This window comes from Phaseolus vulgaris, chromosome 2, assembly GCF_000499845.2.
Source record: "Phaseolus vulgaris cultivar G19833 chromosome 2, P. vulgaris v2.0, whole genome shotgun sequence".
Lineage (NCBI taxonomy): Eukaryota > Viridiplantae > Streptophyta > Magnoliopsida > Fabales > Fabaceae > Phaseolus > Phaseolus vulgaris.
In genome coordinates this window covers 49478522-49501267 of record NC_023758.2, presented here as the reverse complement: position 1 = coordinate 49501267, position 22746 = coordinate 49478522, and the positions used below count along the sequence as shown (strand labels likewise).

The following is a 22746-nucleotide window of genomic DNA, read 5'->3' as shown; positions in this document are numbered from 1 at the left end:
ATGCAGTTTCTTGCTGCAATCCAATGTAGCAGATAGATACGTTTTGCATTTCATATTATGATCATAAACAAACATTGGGTTGTAGAAGAAATGAAGAAGTAGTTCAACAGTTTGTGAAGTATGTGTGTCTCTGTTGTCGTTGATGTCAACCATATAAGCAACAACCGATATTCCTTCTGTTCGATAGGAAACAAGCAGAAAAGAAAACCCATCAGATAGAACATTCAATGCACATTCAACCCCTATGACAACTAATTATAGGCCAAAGTCCAAAACCAAACCACAATCATTTAGTTGTCCTACTTATCATTCTTCATTTCTTAATTCAGCAACCAAATTTATTAATACTTCTTCTCCCTCTTTTACCTACCTTTTTAAATCAAATTTTATAGCTATGACTTTGGTTTTAGCCAACCACTCTCCCAACATATTTATTACAAGAAAACAAACATCCTTGAAGAAAACTAAGAACCTATCAAACACCAAAGTGGTTGATTTTCTTTCAGCTGTTCTTTAAGATTTGACAAAGTAGACTGTTTATCTAATTAGCTGTGTGTTGGAGTAATTGTGTGGAAAATTTTAGTAGCAGACCACATGAGAACAAGTAGACCCTGTGGGAATATAGTGCAAGCTAGCATTGGATGGTGACTTGATACCAAGAGATTTGACGTTTGCCATCAAATGCATATGCTCTTTTCATATCAACCAAAACAAAGTGCATGTGTAGACATTAGCAGATATCAGGTGAATCCTTTAAAAATGGTATAAAATCAAAGAAATTACGTGGTACCACATCTAATCATTAGTTTGGTAGTGTCCTTGAGTGAGGTTATCTAAATCCCTTGGCCTTTTCTCCATCCCTCCCCATGTGCACTCCAATAAACTACTCTCCAATTCTCTTAACAAATACACCCTAAGAAATACAAAACTAAACAAACTTCAAAAGTTATGTTATGTGCATGATTTTTCCATACATCGACCACAAAAGAGGCCAAATTTGCCAGGTTGGCCTATTTCCTTCATTTGTGGCTTTTCTAACCTTTAAAAAAGATGATCTTTAACACAAGGGGCAAATAGATTATATGCCCATTTCTCTTAATTTCATATCTGCATAAAAACTAAGCCTCTGCCAGATGGGAAACTTAGTTATAAAGATATAACAAGACTTGGGACAAACTTCAGTACCAAAATAATAAAATCAAACTATCCAAATAAAGATATGCTAACTGATTACCCAACTATGGACCTTCAGCCAGAAAACGACAACCAACTATTTTTCTTTCTTTCTTTCTTAACAACCAGACAGCTTCACTGATAAATACAGTGACAGTCCCAACATTTCCAAGGTGAAATACCAAATACTACCAATTCTGAAACCCCTCTGTGAATTTCTCAGAAATGGGCAACGCAGCTTCCTGCACTCCTTCCTTGACAGCAAATGGGGTCTTCAAGGTGTTGTTCTTGGATGGGAGGTTAGAGAGCTACACAAAACCAATGAGAGCTGCAGAACTGATGCTGGAATACCCTGGACACTTTGTTTGTGACTCTACCAACCTCAAAGTGGGACACCGAATTCAAGGGCTTCTAGCTGATGAGGAACTCCAAAGGCGCAAATTTTACTTCCTTCTACCAATGGAGCTGCTCTACTCCGTGCTAACCCATGAAGAAATGAGCTCTCTTAACTACAAAGCATCAAGGCCAACCAAGCATACAAGTTTCAACAACTTGGGAAAGATTTTTCCAGTGTTCACTGAATTTTGCATGTTCCCTTCGGAGCTCAAGAGATTAGAAGCTGCTAATCAGGTGGTGAGGGAGCCAGAACCAGTCGAAAGGTACTCCAAACAGAGATCTTGGAGACCAGCACTGGAGACCATTGATGAAACTCCATGAACATGTTCATTTTTCTTCACTTGTGTTGGGTAGAAATTCTTGGACATTTTTTTTTGCAAGCATAGCTTTACTTTAGATATTACAATTAGTCCATATGTGGTTGTTGCAGACCAAAATATCTGAGCTGCGTGGATGCCATGTAAGCTAGATGAAGGACTTCTTAGGTAGACCCTTTTCTGCAACTTCATTGGCTTGTTCATTGATCAATTAAAGGAGGAGTTTTCCCTCGAAAAAAGTGGCAAATTTTTGTGAATGTGTAGAAATAGTAGTAGCATCTCTGTAATTTTACTATTCACTTTAGAGATATACCAATAGTGATTCTATATAATCCTTTAAAATGTGAAAACTAAATCATATGAAACTAGGTCTTTTTTAATACTCACAGTATATAACAATGATATAGAAAGTAAAAAAAAAACTATTCTAATCCTTTGTTTTCTAATTATTATTAGTATAATGAATAATTAGATTTTTGGAATTTTTTAACTATGAATTGTAAAATAAATGAAAAAACTAATTTCATTTTGTGTTTTTTTTTCATTTTATTCAGGTTTTTCATTAATTGAAATTAGTTAAGAAAAACGTTAAAATCAATTGGAGTTAACTTTGGAATTTATTTAACAATGAATTTTAATTGAAACAAGAAAACAAATAAAATGGATAAAATAATAATCGTGTCTCTTTCCATTGCAATTATTTAGGGCCAGATTCCAATCCCCACCCTCCTTTTTTACCATTTATTTATTATGAAGCTATTTTTTGTCCACAATTTAGTCTATATTATTTTATTGCATAAATAAACTTTACGAATAATAATATATAACATCGAGCCCCCCTATGTTTATATAATAATAATATTATTAATAAACTAGTTTAAATTTATTTTGCCTATGCATGATTACCATATCATATCACACAATGCTATATAGTCTTTGACAAAAAAAAATGCAATGAACTAAAAGTTTTGTTAATTATCATCTATGTTTTAAGTGAATCCATTTTATTTTATTTATTTATTTAAACAACTCTTCAAAATAGTATTATCCAAATAAAGGTGAAAAGTAAAAGTCTGCATGTAAATCACAGGCATATAAGGATTGTAATAATAGTAACAAACAATCCTAAAAAAATCATTAACCATTTTTCTTTTTTTTTTCAGTTTATTAAAAAAAGAATCAAAATTCAAACTCAATCTTATCCAGCGCCGCCGCTACAGATCCCGGTGAGCAAAACTGGGAATTTACTGCAAAGACTTCCCGCCGTCGATGCTCCGTCGTCAACGCTCGACGGAGGAAGAACCCTCCCGTCGGAAAACAAAGCCCGGCCGTGGTTCCTCGGCGAATCCATCACCATTCCTTCAAGTTCCGCTGCCGTACCATAAAACGCGCCGTCACCGCAGCGCCGTTCCACCTCGAGAAACTCGCCTAGAGAAGCCGGCCTCGCGTCGCCATCCCTACACAGCCACCACCACTTCCGCCGCCGCTCCGCCGCCACGATGGCCTTCTTCTTCCTAGACTCGGAAGCCCTCTGGGAGCCGTCCACGGTGGTGGCAGCGGCGGAGATGGTTGAATGTGGGTGGCTGTCGGAGGCTCTAAAGGTAATCTCCGGGAAGCTGACACCCATAAGAGTGCCGAGTGTGGTGCTTCTGTCATGGAAGAAGGATCCCGTAGACTGTGAAATCGAAAACCCAGAAAGAAAATGAGATGAATCGGTGGAAAAAATGAAACTTTAGGCAATAGGATAAGTGGGTTTGAATTTGTTGAGGGTGAAAGTGTTACCTCGGTGTCAAGATCAGAGGAGGAAATAGATGAACTGGTGGGTGAAGATGGTGGTGGCAGGAGTTCAGTAGCTGGATCTAGCATTGTTGAGTGTTCCAAAAAGTGTGTTGGAATAGTTACTACAATACAACTTAACACTGCTACTAATCATGCTTCATGCACTTCAAATGCTTCCATTTACCCAAACAATAAATTCAAACTTCTTAACTTAATACCATTTCTTTATGCTTCAATTCAAATTTTAAATATACAACTCCATTCAATATTTTAATCTAAGAGTTTTGTGCTGAGTCCTTTTTAAGATAAAAAAAAAAGTATAACTTTAAGATTACACACTTGATCAAATCCATCAACAAAAGTAACCCTCCACATAAATTTATCCATTTAATGAATATATATATCAATTTACACATTATTTTTAAGAAAATAATGTTTTAATAACTCTTCTTATAGTTATATATAGAATTCTTATTCTGATAGATTTAAAAGTAAATATATATAAAATAAAAAATAAATTTATAATTCAAAAATATAAAAAAAAAACTTAAAATACATCGAGATTAAAGTCTTTCGTTGTATATATAAGTGGGTGCAAACCTCAATCCTATGAGTCGATTTTATGGGGTTGAGTTAGGCTTAAAGTCCACTTTGTAATATGGTATGATGAGGACAATTCATTTGTATATAAGTTGGTGCAATTCTCACCTCATTGAGCCGGTTTTAGGGGTTAAGTTAGACTTAAAGTTCACTTCTTAACATGTATAAAAAATTTGAGTTATCATATATCATTATTTTTATATATTTATAATAATTAAAAAAGGCTAAGTCGTGAAAGTTAAATGTTTTTAAATGACATAGACTTTTTCTTATTTAAATGTAATTGTTTTAAATATTGACCTAGCATTTTTAATAGATAAACGAGACAGGACACTAACTATTTTTTTATCCGTATCGAGGAGATTGATTTATTATTATTATTTTCAGAAAATTCTATTATTATTATTATTATTGATTTTAGCCTAATCTTGATCTATTTCTCAATTAGTACACAACTTACAATACATGGGAGTGAAATAGTATTAATTAAGATTAAATTTGAATTTTACCATTGAACTACTATTAATTAAAATTAAATAATATTGATTATTATCGAATAAGTATGATCTTTTTGCAAAATTTATTCCTCGAAAACAAATCGTAATTTTTTTCTTCAAATTTCATCTTAGTAACGATATTAAGGAAAAAACATATAAAAATGAGTTCGAAAGAAATGAGAAACTGACGTGTTTTTTTTAACAGGTTGTTATTTTGATTACAAATTTAATGGATATATAAAAAAAAGAAAACTTAATGAAATATGTATAAAAATATATAAGTAAATGATGATGAGTAAAATGTATTAATTAATATTAAGAAGTTACAAATAATTTGATCGTAATAAGCTTATAACAGAGTAAGGAGAGTTGAATATTAAAGCTGAAACATTGGTGCAATAATTGAAAGTTAATTGGAATATTTGGTTATTGTTGAACATGAACCCAAACGACAACACATCTGTCCTTTTGCCATTTTAACCGCAACAAAACAAAACTTTCTGCGCAAAATCTGCACCAATTGGAATATTAATTGGTGTGTATATGTGGAAAACAATGTATCAAATATCAATATTTGTAAAATATGTAGTAATGAAATGTCCAGTTCAAAAAAGTATTTATTAAATTTTGATAATTCTAACATAATTTTAAAAAAAGAAATACACTAATTTTTAAAAACTTAATTTTATTGTATAAATTTTTATTATAATTATAAAAATAAAAAACAAATCTTTCTAAATTAACAATGAAAAACATCTTTCTTTTCTAAAAAAATTATAAAAGATAATAAATTTTATAGAATTGTATATTTGTGTTCTACATTTTAAATCTGTATCCGTATCCATATTTTCCTATGTCGTATGAATCTTCGTGTCTGTTGATCGACACAATTGAGTATATTTACACATCCTATTTGTTGAATATCATATTCAAAAACATCATATTTTAACTAAACCTCCACTACCACAATCCTATGTCAGCCACAATGTCATGAAGCAGTCTTAACATACACAAACAAATAAGAACAGACAAAAAAAAGTTGTAAAAACCAAATAAGTGGAGATAGAATTTGACAACTCTTGCCTTAGGTTGGGACCCCTATGAACTGAGTTCAAGAAACCTTCGTGCCATGGGATGGTTGGCCTCGGAGAGTTTATCAGGCTTCAGAACTTCAACAATTTCACCATCAACAAGCAGACACACCATGTCAGCAATCCTCTGTATTTGTTTGATACTATGAGAGACCATGATCACTGTCATGCCCCTGTTCTTGTTCAGCTTCATCAGGGCATCTTCTATGTTCTCTGTCGATATAGGATCCAACGCACTAGTAGGCTCATCCAACAACAAAACCTACCCCAAATCAAATCAACATTACAAACAGAAAAGCAAACACAAAAAAAAGTTAATTTGATGTCACCTCTGGTGAATTAGCCAAAGTCCTAGCAAGTGCAACCCTTTGAGCTTGACCCACAGAGAGTTCAGCCCCGGACTTGTCCATGAAAGAAGCATCTAAGTCTGCCATTTCCAGCAACTTGCGCACCTCATCATCGCTTAGCTTTTTCCCTCTAAGCCCTGGTCCATACCTCACATTGTCGCCAACTGTGCCTATAGAATAGATACCCTCCACCATCAATTCAAACACAACCACAAAAAATAAACTTTCTTTGAATTTAGTAAATATTTAGCAGGATTGAGACCTTGAAAGAGGGCAGGGAGTTGAAAGAGCATGCCAACTTTCCGGCGGAGAGAGAGAACGTCGAGATGGGAGATGTCTTGGCCGTCGAGGAAGACGGAGGCGGAGGGCGGTTCCCAGAGGCGGTTTAAGGCTCTCAAGAGCGTTGACTTGCCGCTGCCGCTGGGGCCTATGATCCCAACGGTGACACCCTTTGGGATATCAAGGTTGATACCTTTGAGGATTGAAACCCCATCGTGGGAAACTCTCGTCAGATTCCTTATCTCGAATTTTAGTTTGGCATTTGCATCCACTTCCAATAAGTGTTCCCTGCAATCATCTGTCAAAGTTTTGAGTCTCAGAGACTGAAATACTACTCAATTGACTTTAAGAAGATTGAATCGTGAGAAGCTTACCTAGGAGAGAAGACATTGGTAGTGAGAAGAGGAGAATGAAGAATGAAAAATGAAGATTTAAGAGTGAAGAAGAAAGAGCCTTCCCCAGAGCTCTTAGATTCTTCTTCCACTAGATGAGCCCTCCCTTGCAATGTGAATCATTAAAAGATTCTTTTCTTACTTTATCTTCCACTTATTTCAATGTTAAACTATTTACCTTTTCTTTAAAATTATCTTTATTTTAAGTTTGACTTTCTATACCATTTTAACTATGCTTATTCAAGTTACATTTTGAAGTTATTGTCCTGATACTTAAAAGTTTTAGAAATGAAATTATATATTAAAATAAAATTATTGAAACAAATACTTCACTTAAATGGAAAATTCTTTCTACACCCAATCATTTTGATCTGCACCTTCACAATTTTAAATTTCCAAAAATACCCTTCATTCCAGAAATAAAAATCCAAACTTGAAAACAATGCATTTTGAAAAAGAAGATTTGGAAGAGATTATTGTATTCTAGAAATAAAAATAAAATCAAAAATCAAAATCTCACCGTATAAAAAAATCTACAATACAAAAATTTTGGTATGGAAAAAAAATCAGGAACATATTCCAGATTTTATATAGCCTACATTTTATCTAAGGAAATTTTCGTCTTTTCATAATGAAATTGGGTGGTGCAGGAAGTAATTACCCAATTAAATTGAGACTTTTTGATCGAGGTGGATTTTAGTGAGGTGGGCTAAGCCCAAAAAGGAAGCTGACATGGCAAATTCCTAGTGGAGAAATGTTCATAAAAAACGTGGCAAAGAGAAGTTGAAGATTATAATTGCAAGAATACCCTCTGCATCAGCATTTCTCATTTCAGTCCCAAAAAGTGGTGGGGATTGCAATCGGCAAGAACCATGCCTGGCCCCAAGTGGTTGTTCCTCTCTCTCGCCCTCTCTCTCTCTCTCCTCACTCTCTCTCTCTCCGTCGCCGCACGCCAATTCGTGCTCGTCCTCTCTCAGGAAGACTTCAAGGACGATCCTAGCGCTGAACACGATTCCTCCGCCGAGTGGGACGAGCTCGGCGATGGAGACGCCCACAAATCCGAGGAGGACCTCGACCCTGGCTCATGGCGCCCCATCTTCGAGCCCCCCGCCGGAGATCCTCAGCCTCTGTCGGAATCCGACGCTGCTTACTACTCCGCCGTCGACAAACTCATGTCCGGTCACCCCGCCCTCATTGAGGATGGCGCCTCAGAGATTGCTGCCGAGGCCGAGACCGGCCACCCCGCCGCCCAATCGGTTCTAGGGTTTTTGTGGGAAATGGGGCTTCTGAGAGAGCGAAGCAAGGGGAAGGCGTTCTTATACCACCACTTCGCCGCCGAGGGTGGCAACATGCAGTCCAAGATGGCTTTGGCTTATAAGTACACGCGCCAAGACGTGAGTCTTTCTTTTCCCCTTTCTGATTAGTGATTCATTTGTCTTTACGATTTCTGTGAGTATTGTGATGAATTGTATCGCCGTTGGTACAGATGTTTGACAAAGCTGTTAATCTGTATGCTGAATTAGCTGAAGTGGCTGTGAATAATTTTCTGATTTCGAAAGATTCCCCTGTGATTGAACCGGTTAGGCTCCACAATGGGGCTGAGGAGAACAAGGAGGCTCTGAGAAAATCAAAGGGGGAAGAGGACGAGGACTTTCAGATACTGGAGTATCAAGCCCAGAAGGGGAATGCTGCCGCCATGTACAAAGTTGGCCTCTTTTACTACTTTGGCCTCAGGGGATTGAGGCGTGATCACTCCAAGGCGCTGTCATGGTTTTCGAAGGCTGTGGAGAAGGGAGAGCCACGATCTATGGAACTTCTTGGAGAGATCTATGCTAGGGGAGCAGGTGTTGAGAGAAACTACACCAAAGCGTTTGAGTGGCTCACGCTTGCTTCCAAGCACCAGCTGTATTCTGCTTATAATGGCATGGGATATTTGTATGTCAAAGGCTATGGAGTTGACCAGAAGAATTACACTAAAGTAGGATTGTGGTTATATTTCCACCTTGTCATTATTTGGCTCCCTTTCTGCGTGTGTGCGTGTTTTTGTGCAGTTATCCTTGACTTATGATATGATTAATGAATCACAGGCAAAGGAGTATTTTGAAAAGGCTGCAGAGAACGAGGAGGTTGGGGGGCACTATAACTTGGGTGTCATGTATCTCAAGGGGATTGGAGTCAAGAGGGACGTTAAGCTGGCTTGTAAGTTCTTCGTGGTGGCTGCTAACAATGGTCAACCAAAGGCGTTCTTCCAGTTGGCTAAGATTTTCCACAATGGTGTTGGGTTCAAGAAGAATATTCACTTGGTAAGTTGATTGATTCTTTGTTTGTGAAAGTGTTGCTAAATCTGATGGATTAATGTATGTGACAGTCTGATGGTAGTATGATCCTCACGTAATTTTAATACAATGTAATATATTTCAGAATATGTAAGAGATATATTTAACTTTGAGTTGTCTAATGTCAGTTTAATCATATCCAATATTGTTTATGATAACTGCAATTTTCTGTTGATGACCTAATTATTTGTTCATCAGTCTGGCAGTCTAAAAATTTGGGCTGACATAATTGTTCTTAAATGTTACTGAATACTGCTTTAATGTGTTTTGATACTTGCACCAGATGAATGAAATTAATCAAAAGGCGGGATTAAAATTTGGGATTGATGATTATCAGAAGAATCAATTATATTATACTGATTTTGTTCTAGATACAAGCCTTTATCTACTTACAATTAGAAGGACAATTACCACTTTATAAAACATTCCTTACTGTTTCAGTTTTTGTGAGTTAATTAGATGGGGATTACGGTATGTTGGCTAATTTGAAGTATATTCTCCAAACTGTAGTATGACAGCTATAAACTAAGAACTCAACGGTCCTGAAAAAAGATAATGAGCGTCTACTTATTCAAAAGGGACATCGACTAGTGATGTTTGAGTGTTTTGAGGATTTTTTTTTCTGTTTAGTGTTCCCGCTCTTCATATTATTGATGGCAGTGATATCTGAATACTTTAGATTTTGTTCTACATAGTTCTTGAAAGTTCTGTGTTGAGTGGTGCATATGGATTACATGACTGATAAGGTACAGGTAGTTTTCATTTTGTTTGGGTTCCCTAATACATCACCTGTTTGTAGCTTTTTGTACCATATATATTTTGGGTAATACCATTTGGGATTGTATGTATAATTTATTTGAATACTGCGGCTATTATTATAGAAACCTAATCTGAGTACTGGCCTTAAATTGAGTTCATGTAATGCTGTATTTTTCATTCCTTAATGACTATTGTATCATCAAAGTCTCTGCCAACGAAGTATGTGCTAACATTCCTTTTTGTTTTTTTAGGCTACTGCACTGTACAAACTCGTTGCTGAGCGGGGCCCATGGAGTTCTTTGTCCAGATGGGCTCTAGAGTCATACTTAAAAGGTGATCTTGGCAAGGCATTTATGTTGTATTCAAGAATGGCTGAGATGGGGTATGAGGTGGCGCAAAGTAATGCTGCTTGGATTCTTGACAAATATGGGGAACGTAGCATGTGCATGGGTGAATCTGGATTTTGCACTGATGCAGAAAGGCATCAGAGAGCACATTCTCTGTGGTGGCAAGCTTCTGAGCAGGGTAATGAACATGCTGCTTTACTCATTGGAGATGCATATTACTATGGTCGGGTATGTGGTTTTGGGATGAATTGACCATGTGCAATGCTGTGAATTCAATTTCAGCCATTTTGCTCTCTTTCCCTGCATTTTTTCACTTTCTTGTGTTTTCCTTCTACACCTCATGTCAGGGTACGGCCAGGGATTATGAGCGAGCTGCTGAAGCTTACATGCATGCCAAGTCACAATATAATGCACAAGCCATGTTTAATCTTGGATACATGCATGAGCATGGCCAAGGACTTCCATTTGACCTTCATCTAGCAAAACGTTACTATGATGAAGCTCTAGATCATGATCGTGCAGCAAAGTTGCCAGTTACGCTGGCTCTTTCAAGCTTGTGGATTCGTAAGAACTATGATGACAGTTTCATGGTAAGTTTTTTTGGTTTACCTAATAACCCATGCATTAAATGTATTGATATATATTTTCTATATTTACTGAAGAAGAATCTTAGTGAATGACCTATCGAGCTGTTTATATTTCATCAACAAAACTTAGCTTTTTTCCTTCTAATGAGTGGCATACAGAGAGAAAATGTATTTATTATAGATTGAATATACTACAGTGACTCGATAGGAATCAGTTGTAACAAACTGACGAAATCAATTACACCTAACTCACAACATACTTCTCTAGTTACTGTTAAGAGTTTTATTTGATACAAAGGAGTTATACACTCAAATTGGACAACGCGAGCTTATTTGGTGTATAATCTCTTAATATTGTGTACTGCATCACTCCACCTCTTTTTTCTTTGTCATTACCCTGTCATTATTGGAATTCAAGTGTGAATTGGAATCCAAAATTTCATAGAAATGGATAAGTTTAGATATATAAGGGAAAAAAAACATGAAAACCTATTGTCTCGTATGTATGCTCGTGTCGTGACCCATTAGTGAATATCAAAGTCGATTATTCTTGGTATTCACCTCAAGCGAGTATAATGGAGTTGGTGGTGGTGGATCATGGAATGCGAATGATCTCTTGCAACCTGGCCATGAATCAAGACAGTGTGTAGGAGAGTTTATAATGTGAAGGGACTCATGTTTAAGAGAGTTTTTTGGAGTTGGAATCATACATTGTATAGCAATGAGCAAGTTAAATAATGTATAAAACAAAGATCAAGAAACTTATCACTATAAGGTTTTGGATTGAGTGTGGTGTGTGATTCATAAATGAATATCTACCTGGTGTTCTACGCTCTTAGTGGCCTCAGTGTGTAACTTGCTTTTTCACCTTTTCAACGATATTTCAGATTTCTCACTGTTGGACTGCATTGTGCTTATTGTTTTGATCAGGTCCACGTGATTGATTCATTGCCAGAACTGTATCCTAAATTAGAAGCATGGGTGGAGAATGTGCTGATGGAGGAGGGAAATGCTACCATTCTGACCCTCTTTGCATGCCTCATAACTGTGCTATATCTCCGGGAGAGGCAACGAAGGCAAGCTGGTGTTGCAGCTGGAGAGGTGGCTCAGCCAAATCACCATAACGACCTTGGTGTACCTGCAGCACTCTAGTTCAGCTTCTCCTTCCCTATTACATATAATCTGTCTTTTAGTTATAGGCCGAATTGTACCATAGGGAAACTTATAAGTGCATTGTAGATATTCATTGGTAAGGTAGGGGCACGGCTTTCACACCTTTTCACATAACCCAAAACCCCAAACCCAAAATATGAGACCCCAAGCAACATCCATACGCTTTGTAAGATTTTGTATCTCTTTTATTATCCAAATTACAGAACAATTTCACTAACCAGCGCAGAACCTCTTTAAGTTCTTCCCATTCACACTGATTCAACATTAAATAAGTCCCCGTTTATGGTTTCACATGTAATTTGCACAATACATATGAGTCAGTAATAAGGGTGTTTAATTGGACGAAATTGTACCTTTCTTTATCCAAGACGAAATTTATGTTTGGCTTTATCCAAGTGAAATCTTGTAAAGTTCCCTCATTTTAAACAAAGAACCGGAGAAAAAGTGGACTGTCCCGATACATGAATTTGATTTATTAATATTCTATATGCTTAAATTGTATTAGATTAAACATAGTTAAAAACAATTAAAGTCTACAAATATTTTATCATGCTCAATACATGAAAATAAATTATATGCATATATATTAATAAATGTTTTTTGAATATATAAATAATATTATAAAAGTTTATTATTCTGGTTCAAAGCTTAAAACTACAACATTAAAAAAATTGTACTTTTTATTCAGTTAAAATTCGGGAGTCTCGTTAAATATAAATATAAATATATATATATATATATATATGCTAATGATTAATAGACCATTTAACCGTACACAATGAATAACTTAAAAGTACATTATATTTTAAATTAACATTATAATTTAATGTTATTAAAACTACTAACTTCACAGGTTGAGATTCAACTTCAAAAACAGACATATATTAACGGAAACAGGACTGAAATTAAAAACTTCCCTATTCGAATAAATATCTGAAGAGAAAGAATTCTATGAAAACTCTTGAAACCATTCCATTCAAAATATCAAATATAATAAGCAGAGAAAGAATTTTTGAAATTTATATTTCAAAATAAATATCGACATGTACATATCATACTGTATAAAATATCATCTACTACTGATTTATAATTACTTAAAAACTACAGTGCATAAAAACATTTAACTTTGAAACAGACATATATAAATATATATATTTAATTTGTGCATTTCATTTACTTACATGTTTTTACATAGAAAATAAAGCCCTGGAAGATTTACAAAAAAGGGTTTCTATGCACATAGCAAAATGGAGTTGCATTACCTAGGATCCTCCACTTTCCCCACATATTCCTTCAAAAGGAGGCAAAAAAACAGGATTCATAACCACATATCCATTCTATCATGCATCTCCCACTATTTTGGTGCCAAATATTCTGAAGTTTCTAGTACCCCAGATATCAGCCTTCTGGACATAGAATGACTTGAGACAAACACAAATCCATGGTGGATTTCTTGGAGTATCCTTTTCCCCATCCTTGCTACCATCACATTCTATTCCAAGTAATTTCTCCAGCTTCCTTCTCAACTGTTCAACGCCCGGATAACCATCAAAAAGGGTCTCCTGTCATATACCATCATGCCAAGTACAGAAAAAAAAATCAGCTAAGCAGAACCCCAACAAATAAATTAAACATTTTGCAAGACTAGAACAGATAATTGCCAAGAATGCAAGTTGAAATCAACAATGGCCACCCAACAGTAAAGTGTAACATCATTTATACGTGCATGGGGTGTAATTGGTGCCAAAAAGATCCTAAAAACAGAGAAGTCAAAGTTTGTTCTAACCCCATCCTCATCAATTACATAAGCATGGATTCTAGCAGTTGAATCCTCTAGTGTTAGCCGCATTCTATATGTCCCAGCAGGAGAGCGGAGAAGTTCAGCTTGGCATGGCATTGCTGCTACTACCCGAACAACACACTTGAAATTAGCCGTCACCTTCAACATAAGAATTTAGCTATAAAGTTGAACAGCAACAGTAATGCTCAAAGGTAAATAGCATCAAGCAATAGAGAGTTTGATGTTAAGAGATTGGGTTTAAGTGAAGAAAATAATCAATAGTACCTCTGAATGAGTGAGAACACTCATTAAAGTAACAGGTGTCACATGATCATGACAATTGACAGCTGTAAGATAAAGCTTAGTGTCATCCCAAAAGAAAACCATAAATCTAACTCAACGTTCACCAATCAAAGAGTTAGTGTGTCAAGAATGAAATACCTGTAATCGGCGAAGGCTCAGGGAAGCTGGAATAAAGCATTCTTCCTGATTTCAGAGATAGTCTTTCATCAGACAACCTGGTACAAAATTCGTGCAGAAGTTTCAGTTAACTGATAATCCATGAATCCATGTAGAGTGCACTAAATTAGCAACCACCTTTGACGTTCTACAATGAGCAGATCTTCGTTTGGTGTATATCGAACCTTTGTAAAACGCGTAAAAATACCATGCCACAGTCCATCACGCACCTCAAGACGCATATTCGTAAACTTGACCCATTTACCAATGCTTAGAAGGTAGAGTTGCCTCTTCCCAACATATTCCTCCAAAGTTATTCTCAGGATGGATCCAACAGCTGGAAAAGTACATAAAATCTCTCTTGGCAAAGGCAAAGGTTCCAGTTGTAAAGGAAGTGGATGATTAAGTTCATCTTCTAAGCTGCAATTCAGAAAACAAATAAAATTTATATTAGACCACTCTCACAAATTAAAATATTATAATTAATACAAAAAGCAAACAAAATTGTGAAACCTAGTTAAGCGAAATAAACATTACTCCAATCTAAGGTAGCATTTGGCACACAGACAGTGGAATAGTTTTGTCCTATTCCCCTTCGTTCCACCTTTTTTAGTGGACAAAAATTGTCACCAGTTAACCTTATACAGTTATACTCAATTCGATTAGCTATTCCATTATTAAAATGCTACGTTCCATCCTATTTTAACTCACTTAATTCTCCCAGTTGATGTTTTTTATAATATAAAAATAAAAACATTCTATCCAATCTAAACTTTACAATTCTTGGGATGTCATTACAATTAAACCACTTGTCAAAACTTCCTTTGCCACAGCCAAGTAAGAAGGGGGAGGGGAGTGTTGGAGAAGATAAATAGCACACAATAATCGAAAAAATAATATCATTAATTTTCCTGAATGGAAAGCAATAAAACACCAACCATGGAATTTGTTATGCCTATTTCCAGCAACTTGCCTTCAATAGGACTTTATAAAAAGAGTTACTAGAAAGCAGTTATAAGAAATTAATTATATCCAAACTCTGGATGTACATTTGGGAAAATGAACTGAGCTGACAACGTAAAAGTAAAATAGCAGCAACTCACTTTGAAGATATGGCATTTGGTAGGGTATCGGTACCATCCCAGGCAAAGATAAACCATTCATCGTTCGCAGCCTCACAGCAGTGAAGGATCTTAATGTGGAACAAAAAAGTAAAAGTATGATAAAGAATCAACAACTTGGTGTGGTAACAACTAAAGGTAAAAGTAGGATCTCTCGAACTCAATCATACAAAATATCAGAACTAGAAAATAGCTGAATTACCTTGCAAGCCAAATTAATGTAAGTCTCTTCCTTGATTTCTCTGAACATGGGAAATTTACTAGAATCTACACAGTTCACAATAGAAAACTAGATGAAGTTTATAATAAACCAATAACTACTGAACGACTTAAGCAGAAAACCTTAAAGCATAAATTGATTTCATTAAAGATGAAGCATGATCTTGATCAAGCCAATTAATTTAGAAACAGCTAATTTATAACAAGCAGCAAAATACTCCTTCCAGAAGTCACCCGTACCAAAGAAGCATTGCCTGATAAGTAACTAAGTATCATATCATCACAACAATTCTACAGGCCCAAGAAGGAATGAAATATGCCTCAAACAACTTTTTCCTCTTTGAATCAATTACATGTTCATACCAGGGATTCAGATTCTTTTAATGAGCGTTTTAGAAAATGCCCAAGCAGTTTATGTCTTGAGATTTATACATCGAAGAATAATTATGGATTGTAAGAAGAGAATTTAAACCGAGTTCTTTCACCTTTTGATTTGACCACGAGTTAGAAGTAACTGAGTGTATACATGCATGTGCAGAGATTATGTTTAAATTAGACAACAGAAATTAAAGACAAATATAAACTGAATTCAGGTACATTAAAGCTGAAATAATAGAGGACCTTCATGAAGCTGGAAATTGACAAGCCATTTTCTCAGCCTATGTATGAGCAACTTGTCTACATATCTGGGGTGAAAATTAGAATAAACTTGATACGGGTATAAATCATCACCATCTTTGCCTTTAAATAAAGCAAATGAGGAATATTTTTTGTTGAAAACAGCATTTACTTCCCCATTATGTTCTTTTACCTACAAATTACAAGAGAAAAAGTTCATAGAAAAAAAGAACAAATTTGTCTATCTATTTCTACACTTAGTGAAGTTTACTTCCATTCAACTTCCACAGAATGAAGCAAATGAAGAGTTGATGCTCAATGTATTTTCAGTTCTTGGCAGAATTATGAAATAACATGTCAACATTAAAGCCTTTTTATCATCAGAAACATGTATATAAAAGCCAAGAAGGACCAGAAAACAAAAGCAAACATATCTCTACATACAAAAGTTAATACCAGTATTAGATATTACCAAGACACGACAAAGTTGAATTACATCCCCAACAGCAGCAACAAGGGGAAGTTTTTCTGTACTTTCAGCAAAAATGTTGACAGTCATGGCCATATCGTGATGTGTGGCATCAATTATTTTGAGGATGGAACAGAAATCTGCATTATTTATACATGATAAAATATATAGTTAGCAGATGTTACATGTTAATGATAACTTGGGAGAGACCTGAAACCTAAAGTAAAGAACATACACTTGAGTGTGAGTATTCATCAAAATTAAGGGGACCAAAAGCACAAGCTCGTAAGAATGGAAAAGTTAACTAATAAAAACAAAAACAAAATTGATTTTGTTTTTCTATCAGCTTCAAACTTTCCTCTATCTTTCCCTCATTCCTCTATTTCAACATTGTTTTAAAAAACGACATGAAAAGGAAAAGGAAAATAGGGAGTGCTGGCTCAGAACACACTTTCACGATAAAGTTCATCAATCTACTACCAAGGAAGTAAATGGCAGCCGTAAGTCCGGCCTTTTAATCATCATTGCCAGTGAAACTCCGAAAGATCCAAACTTTGTAAAGCGAAATGAAGAAATTTAGGGTTTAGGGTTTACCCGTGCCCGCTGTTGGCTTTGGGAAGCCAGTTTCAAGAACAACGCCAACCACATTTACTTTCTGATCCACAGATTTAAAAACATCTTTGAGTGTCATAATCGTGTATTTGTCCACCGATCCCATTCTCTCTGTCTTTCTCTTTCTCTGCTAGGGTTAGGGTTTTTAGCTTTGAGCAAACCAGTTTAATATAGAAAACTGTAAGAAAAAAAGTGCATTTTTTATTATATTAATTAAAACAGTCACGTCATGCACACTTCCTTTTGTATTCTGTATCACCATCTTCGTCTCTCTCTCTCCTCTTTCTTCTTTATTTTTTTTATCCTATTGTATGCAAAAAAAAAATTTGAAGAACTCAACTTGTCTCGCATTGAAAATATTAATTTCACCTTAAAAAAAGTGTGTTAGAATTTCTTGTCTTTAATAAAAATAAAAATTATTTTTCACATATACGATTTTAGTATTAATTATTTTTTATTACATATCACATACTACTAGTTAAAATTATATGAACCAAATACACTAATTAAAGAACCACATAACTCACTATTTATCACCACCAAGATTATGGATCTATTTATTTAAACTTTTTTAGGAAGATAATATTTCTTTTGATTCTTATTTAAACGTTGGCCTTGTGGTGAAATGATTTTCTCCAGCTTCTTCACGGTCAAAACTGTATTTTATCCAAATAAGATGAGCGTGAAGTGGTTCTAGCTGATTCACCAATTATTCAAACCAATGCCAATGGCAAGTTATCCTAAAGCTATGAACTTTAAACCAAGAATAACATATAAATCATTATTCAAAACATTAGAGTCACACATAAACTAAATATAATAGAACAAGACAAATGACAGCAACAAAGCATGTCAATTTTTCTTGGCAATGAACAGGCCCCACATCTGCTCTTTAGATGCACCCCTGCTCTGCTTTGCCTTCCATCTTTCCACAATTTCATTGTAATCTTCCTGAAAACAATGAATCCCACCGTCAATGGTTTTTTACAGAGAAACAAATGCCATAAAAAAAACTATCTTGTAAACATAATGAAAAAACCCACCTCGCTGAAGTCACGAATGAAATCATCCTTCTTGTTCTCAAGGGCATCTAACTCCTTCTGTAGTGTTTTCACGAACTAAACCGCACAAGTAATAAAGCTATTAGTACTTTAGAACCACAATAAAAAAAATGCAGATACTAAGCAGAGTATGTCGTAAGGTCACAAAAACCTGATCAGTTCGATCTTCAGCAATGAGATCATCAAATCCAGCATCCTCGAGCATCTGAAAAAGATTTAGAAGAGGAGATTGACAATCAGAGGATAAGTTAATATTAAGCAAGGTGTTTACACTGATAGCACAAGCCAACAATACCTTCTCATACGCTTTCATGTCATGGAGATAATATCCTCCTTTTTTAATGTACTCGGCAAATTCTGAAGACGGACTTTGAGCACTTTTGCAATAATCGGTAATTAGAATTTTTCCTCCAGGTTTCAACCCCTTGTAAAATGATCTAAATAATGTCGGTTTATCCTGCATTGATCCAGAGTAAAGTTGGTTTCTCCTCCGCATATCACATTTGATATTTAATGTATTTCAAGGTATAACGCATATAACACTGCCAAAATCAACAATTAAACAAGAAAAGAAAAAGGACAGCTCCTTACTTTGACATGTAACATGGTGTCACGAGTGTAGATTACATCAAATGTATTGTCAGGATACGATTTTTTAAAGCAATCCGCGCAATCAAATTCAACAGCATAGTTCAGTCCAATAGCACGTTCAATGGCGAGGGAAATCATATTTATGGAGAGGTCAATGCCAACAACCTCGACATCAAAATTTTCAGCCATGTAGAAATCACCTCCCCCAACACCACAACCAACATCCAGAACTTTCTGACCAGGCTTTAATCCTAGTTTTGCCACAAATTCCTCTGTCGTTTCTGCCAAGCAGAGAAGCAGAACATGGCAGGTTAAGATACATAGAGACAACAATTATAAACACACAGCACCTGACCTCCAAGATTCAGACCATGAGATTTTCAGAAGAAAAAAGATTTAAAAAAATACCCAAGTATGATACAATATTAAGCAATCTAAGAATAAGAGGAAAAATAGAACAACATTAAGTGATCAAAGTATCAGATCTTCTAGTCATTTTTACCAAAAAGAGACTACACTTCCTATATGCTAGTAGAGAGAAAAAAATATGCATATAAATATGTTCATAACAACTGAATTTATTAATCAAAAGAGTATAATTACATATTTCTATAACAAAAAATATATTAAACTAAGAATGATGAAATGCCACATTTTGCAAAAAGTTTATGAAATAGTCTAAAAATCAAAACTATATTAAATGGAGCTGTCGTACAAATATTTCGCCATTGACAGAAACTACATTTTCAGAATGAAAGAAAAAAGTAGGAAAATAATGAACAACTCTTTCTTGCACGGCAAGGTCCCTCTCACAATTCCAAAATCATAACTTATGAAGACCTTGTAGTCATGGAGCAAATCACTACATAGCAACCAGCTGGTTATGTATATCCGGTAAATGAGAAGAGATCGCTCTTGTGGACAGTAAGTAAGATCATACTACCATATCAGTTTTAAGGAAAAAGGAAAGATCTCTACGATAGTAATGCATAACCAGAGAAAGAAAATTTTTAAGGCATACCAAGTCCACCGGTGCTCACAAAGCCTGGGCCATACATCTGCTCATATCGTAAAATACTCTTATGACTGTATTCAACTCTATCCAAGAACCGCTGGAAACCCCTATCGTCTACTGATTTAACTTTTTGCCATATCCAGCAGATCTATGCAACAAAACAGTTATAGTCAGTCAATTGGGTAAGCAGAAATTAATTACAATACTTTGCAAGAAATGGAAACCCAATTTTATTACCTGGTTTTGATTCTTCTTGTTTCGGACATAAGCTCCAATGCATTTACAGCCAATGAGAGAAAGCTCAAAGGAATTTCCAGTATTATCACTCATATGACACTCTTTAAAAACCTGCATGAGAAAAAGGGTTCAGAGATCAAAGTCATCAAAACCAAGGTTTTAGAGAAGGTTGTTTCCTCTAAAATACAGACAGCTCTTTGTCTATGCCAACTATACATAAAACATAAAAATCTTGAAACAGTGGCATTAAACAGATCAAAGATCTTTTCTCTTGCAACAGGGAATTACATCTGTTTTAAGACAATTTTCAGCTGAGTTTGATTTAAGTTGATAGCATGTAAAAATATTATTTTCATTAAAATCTCAATAGTTAAACTTCTGGGCACTTCTTATCCATGAGTACTTAAACCCAATCATTGTCAAAAAGAAATTTTAGTTTGAAAAGAATTTAACACGAAACAGACACTAAAATTTGGAAAGGAACCCATGATCCACGGTCCATCTTTCCAACCACAAAAACTGCCACTAAACCAGTTTAATTACACTTTAAAATATGCTTTATTGAATTTGATCCAAAGGTTTTGACTCCATAATATAAAAATCACACACTACAAATGAGACCAAACTTGACGTCCAGCACATTTTTATTCAAACAGACTAAGGAAGGAATGTAACCACACTCGAAAGAACAAACCTTGGTGTAAAATCTAGGTTCCCTGTAGTGCGTAGGGTTGTGTTTTCTCTTTGAATCTCCCGACTGATGGAAACAAGATTCTCTGAAGAATATATACCCACCATCTTTTAACCATTTGATCATCCTTTCAGCTAATTTTTCAACCTAAGGGATCAGGAGAAAAACAAAAAGGGTAACTCCTGGAGGCCCGCATTGAGAACAGAATCATGAAAATTTTGCAAACTTATATTCTCTAAAATAAACAAAACTGACCTCATTATCTGAAAGATACATAAGTAACCAATTCGAGAAAATCACATCAACTGATCCTTCAGAAACACTACTCGACATGTTTGGAGACGTGACATCAGCACACAGAAATTTGACATTCTTGTGGTGTCCATTGATGCTTTCATTCTGCAAAACATTGCGAAAGACGAGTGATTCAGGTTACTTCATAATGCGCGCATGTATAAAATTGGCATGAATAAACCATATTAATTTTCGGAATAAAGAAACCATGCAAGACCTTCTTGATTGCACTCTCAATGAAGTCCACAGCAAGCAACTGCCCAGCTTTCTGAGCCAATTCACCAGTAAATCTTCCGATACCTGCTCCCAGCTCTATAACGGACTTTCCTTCACACGGCGGTAACAGAGAAAGTACCTAGGTAAACAAAAATAGAACAGATGAGTTGCCTGCAAAAGCACGAACAGCTTAAAGAAGAAAAGGGGGTGAGATATTGAGAAATGTGTACATACACAGAGAAACTTGCAACCCACTCTGCTGCTTGTAATATAAAGCAAATTAACAGGATAAAGTACTAATTTGATTCACAATTATAACCATAAACCCAAATATGGCACAGGAAGAAGAGAGAATTTACTTCAGAAGCATATTTTAGCAATGTAAAATAGATGGATCTAAAGCAAAGATGTGGCAAGCAGTGATGACTTTTCCTGAAAAGATAAAATTTGCAGTCCAAAGTGTAACCCATACAGTTTTCAAGACGAGGGAGAAAAGACACAGCACAAGAACAGTACAACAGTTGTTGGTTTTGTTGGAGCGAACAGATCAAATCTATAAGAGATCAAGTTGAAGGAGAATATTTTGAAATGCGTATTGCAAGGTGAGTGAAACAAAGATTAAAGGATAAGAGAGAGAGAGAGAGAGAGAAGACCTCGGGTCTCTCTTCCTTGTCGAGATGAGCGGCTTTGGAATCGAGCATCATTGCCTCAACGGACAAATCAGCGGAATGTTGAACCCAGTAGAGTTTCTGCATGTCGCGCTCATTGACACCATTTTCATTTCCTGCACATAAGAGTCAATGAAAAGCGATGAGTTAAGTTGAAATTGATCAAAATGGAAGAAGAAAGAAAGAAAGAAAAAGGGGCGATCTGACCTGAAGCCATTGATGAAGGAACAGAACAGAACAGAAGAGAACAGAGAAGAGAAGAAGAGAAAAGAAGAAAACAGAGAGAAGAAAATGGTGCGATGGCTAAGTGCCTTCAATTGCGAGACGAGACCTTGAGAAACTCCTTGATCTACGGTTGTTACTTCCTCCTCTTTGCTGCATTACCCTTCTTTCCTTTCTTTCTATCTCTTCTTTCTCCGCTTCAACCCTATATCTATATATATAACACACCATCTTCTTCTACAACAAATATCATATCAAATATACACTATGCTTTTTTCACTATTAATATTTATTACAAATTAAATCAACCATATGTTATACACCACCTGCTTTTTTTATATCACTCAAATTATTTATAACCCATAAATCTCACACTAAATTCATAATAACAAATGTTACT

General features: G+C 35.5%; 6 protein-coding genes and 1 non-coding gene across 8 annotated transcripts; 2 read left to right on the top strand and 5 right to left on the bottom strand.

Annotated features, from left to right (window-relative positions):
• The first annotated feature begins 1267 nt into the window (after positions 1–1267).
• LOC137813050 (uncharacterized) lies at positions 1268–2125 on the top strand. The gene is made up of 2 exons (XM_068615339.1): positions 1268–1919; positions 2000–2125. The coding sequence occupies exon 1, from the start codon at positions 1399–1401 to the stop codon at positions 1888–1890; it is 492 nt and encodes a 163-aa protein (XP_068471440.1). The 5' UTR covers positions 1268–1398; the 3' UTR covers positions 1891–1919; positions 2000–2125.
• Positions 2126–2945: 820 nt separating this feature from the next.
• On the bottom strand, positions 2946–3879 carry LOC137813049 (uncharacterized protein At3g17950). The gene is made up of 2 exons (XM_068615338.1): positions 3669–3879; positions 2946–3561 (listed from the first exon to the last, which is right to left on the bottom strand). Exons 1-2 carry the CDS (start codon positions 3750–3752, stop codon positions 3085–3087), a joined length of 561 nt encoding a protein of 186 aa, XP_068471439.1. The 5' UTR covers positions 3753–3879; the 3' UTR covers positions 2946–3084.
• Positions 3880–5674: 1795 nt separating this feature from the next.
• LOC137813048 (ABC transporter I family member 17) lies at positions 5675–6992 on the bottom strand. Its single transcript, XM_068615337.1, has 4 exons — positions 6854–6992; positions 6463–6777; positions 6183–6370; positions 5675–6115 (listed from the first exon to the last, which is right to left on the bottom strand). The coding sequence occupies exons 1-4, from the start codon at positions 6867–6869 to the stop codon at positions 5861–5863; spliced, it is 774 nt and encodes a 257-aa protein (XP_068471438.1). The 5' UTR covers positions 6870–6992; the 3' UTR covers positions 5675–5860.
• A 20-nt stretch (positions 6993–7012) lies between these two features.
• Positions 7013–12290, top strand: LOC137813047 (ERAD-associated E3 ubiquitin-protein ligase component HRD3A). Its single transcript, XM_068615336.1, has 6 exons — positions 7013–8265; positions 8358–8849; positions 8959–9174; positions 10218–10541; positions 10661–10903; positions 11831–12290. The coding sequence occupies exons 1-6, from the start codon at positions 7744–7746 to the stop codon at positions 12050–12052; spliced, it is 2019 nt and encodes a 672-aa protein (XP_068471437.1). The 5' UTR covers positions 7013–7743; the 3' UTR covers positions 12053–12290.
• A 902-nt stretch (positions 12291–13192) lies between these two features.
• Positions 13193–17542, bottom strand: LOC137813053 (protection of telomeres protein 1b-like). Of its 2 annotated transcripts, XM_068615342.1 has the most exons (10): positions 17334–17542; positions 16743–16879; positions 16274–16463; positions 15636–15700; positions 15416–15504; positions 14451–14732; positions 14295–14371; positions 14139–14200; positions 13860–14012; positions 13193–13635 (listed from the first exon to the last, which is right to left on the bottom strand). In XM_068615342.1, the coding sequence occupies exons 1-10, from the start codon at positions 17455–17457 to the stop codon at positions 13414–13416; spliced, it is 1401 nt and encodes a 466-aa protein (XP_068471443.1). In that variant the 5' UTR covers positions 17458–17542; the 3' UTR covers positions 13193–13413. The 2 variants fall into 2 exon arrangements, with proteins under 2 accessions (XP_068471443.1, XP_068471444.1); XM_068615343.1 differs by lacking the exon at positions 16274–16463 and having other exon boundaries at positions 16727–16879.
• On the bottom strand, positions 17175–17269 carry LOC137813144 (small nucleolar RNA snoR113). Its single transcript, XR_011081378.1, has one exon. It is a non-coding gene; the product is annotated as a small nucleolar RNA snoR113 (small nucleolar RNA).
• Positions 17543–17991: 449 nt separating the features above from the next.
• LOC137813052 (phosphoethanolamine N-methyltransferase) lies at positions 17992–22674 on the bottom strand. Its single transcript, XM_068615341.1, has 12 exons — positions 22332–22674; positions 22110–22240; positions 21458–21595; positions 21202–21345; positions 20950–21093; positions 20256–20366; positions 20025–20166; positions 19004–19284; positions 18708–18869; positions 18564–18617; positions 18395–18469; positions 17992–18302 (listed from the first exon to the last, which is right to left on the bottom strand). The coding sequence occupies exons 1-12, from the start codon at positions 22339–22341 to the stop codon at positions 18204–18206; spliced, it is 1491 nt and encodes a 496-aa protein (XP_068471442.1). The 5' UTR covers positions 22342–22674; the 3' UTR covers positions 17992–18203.
• Positions 22675–22746: the final 72 nt, after the last annotated feature.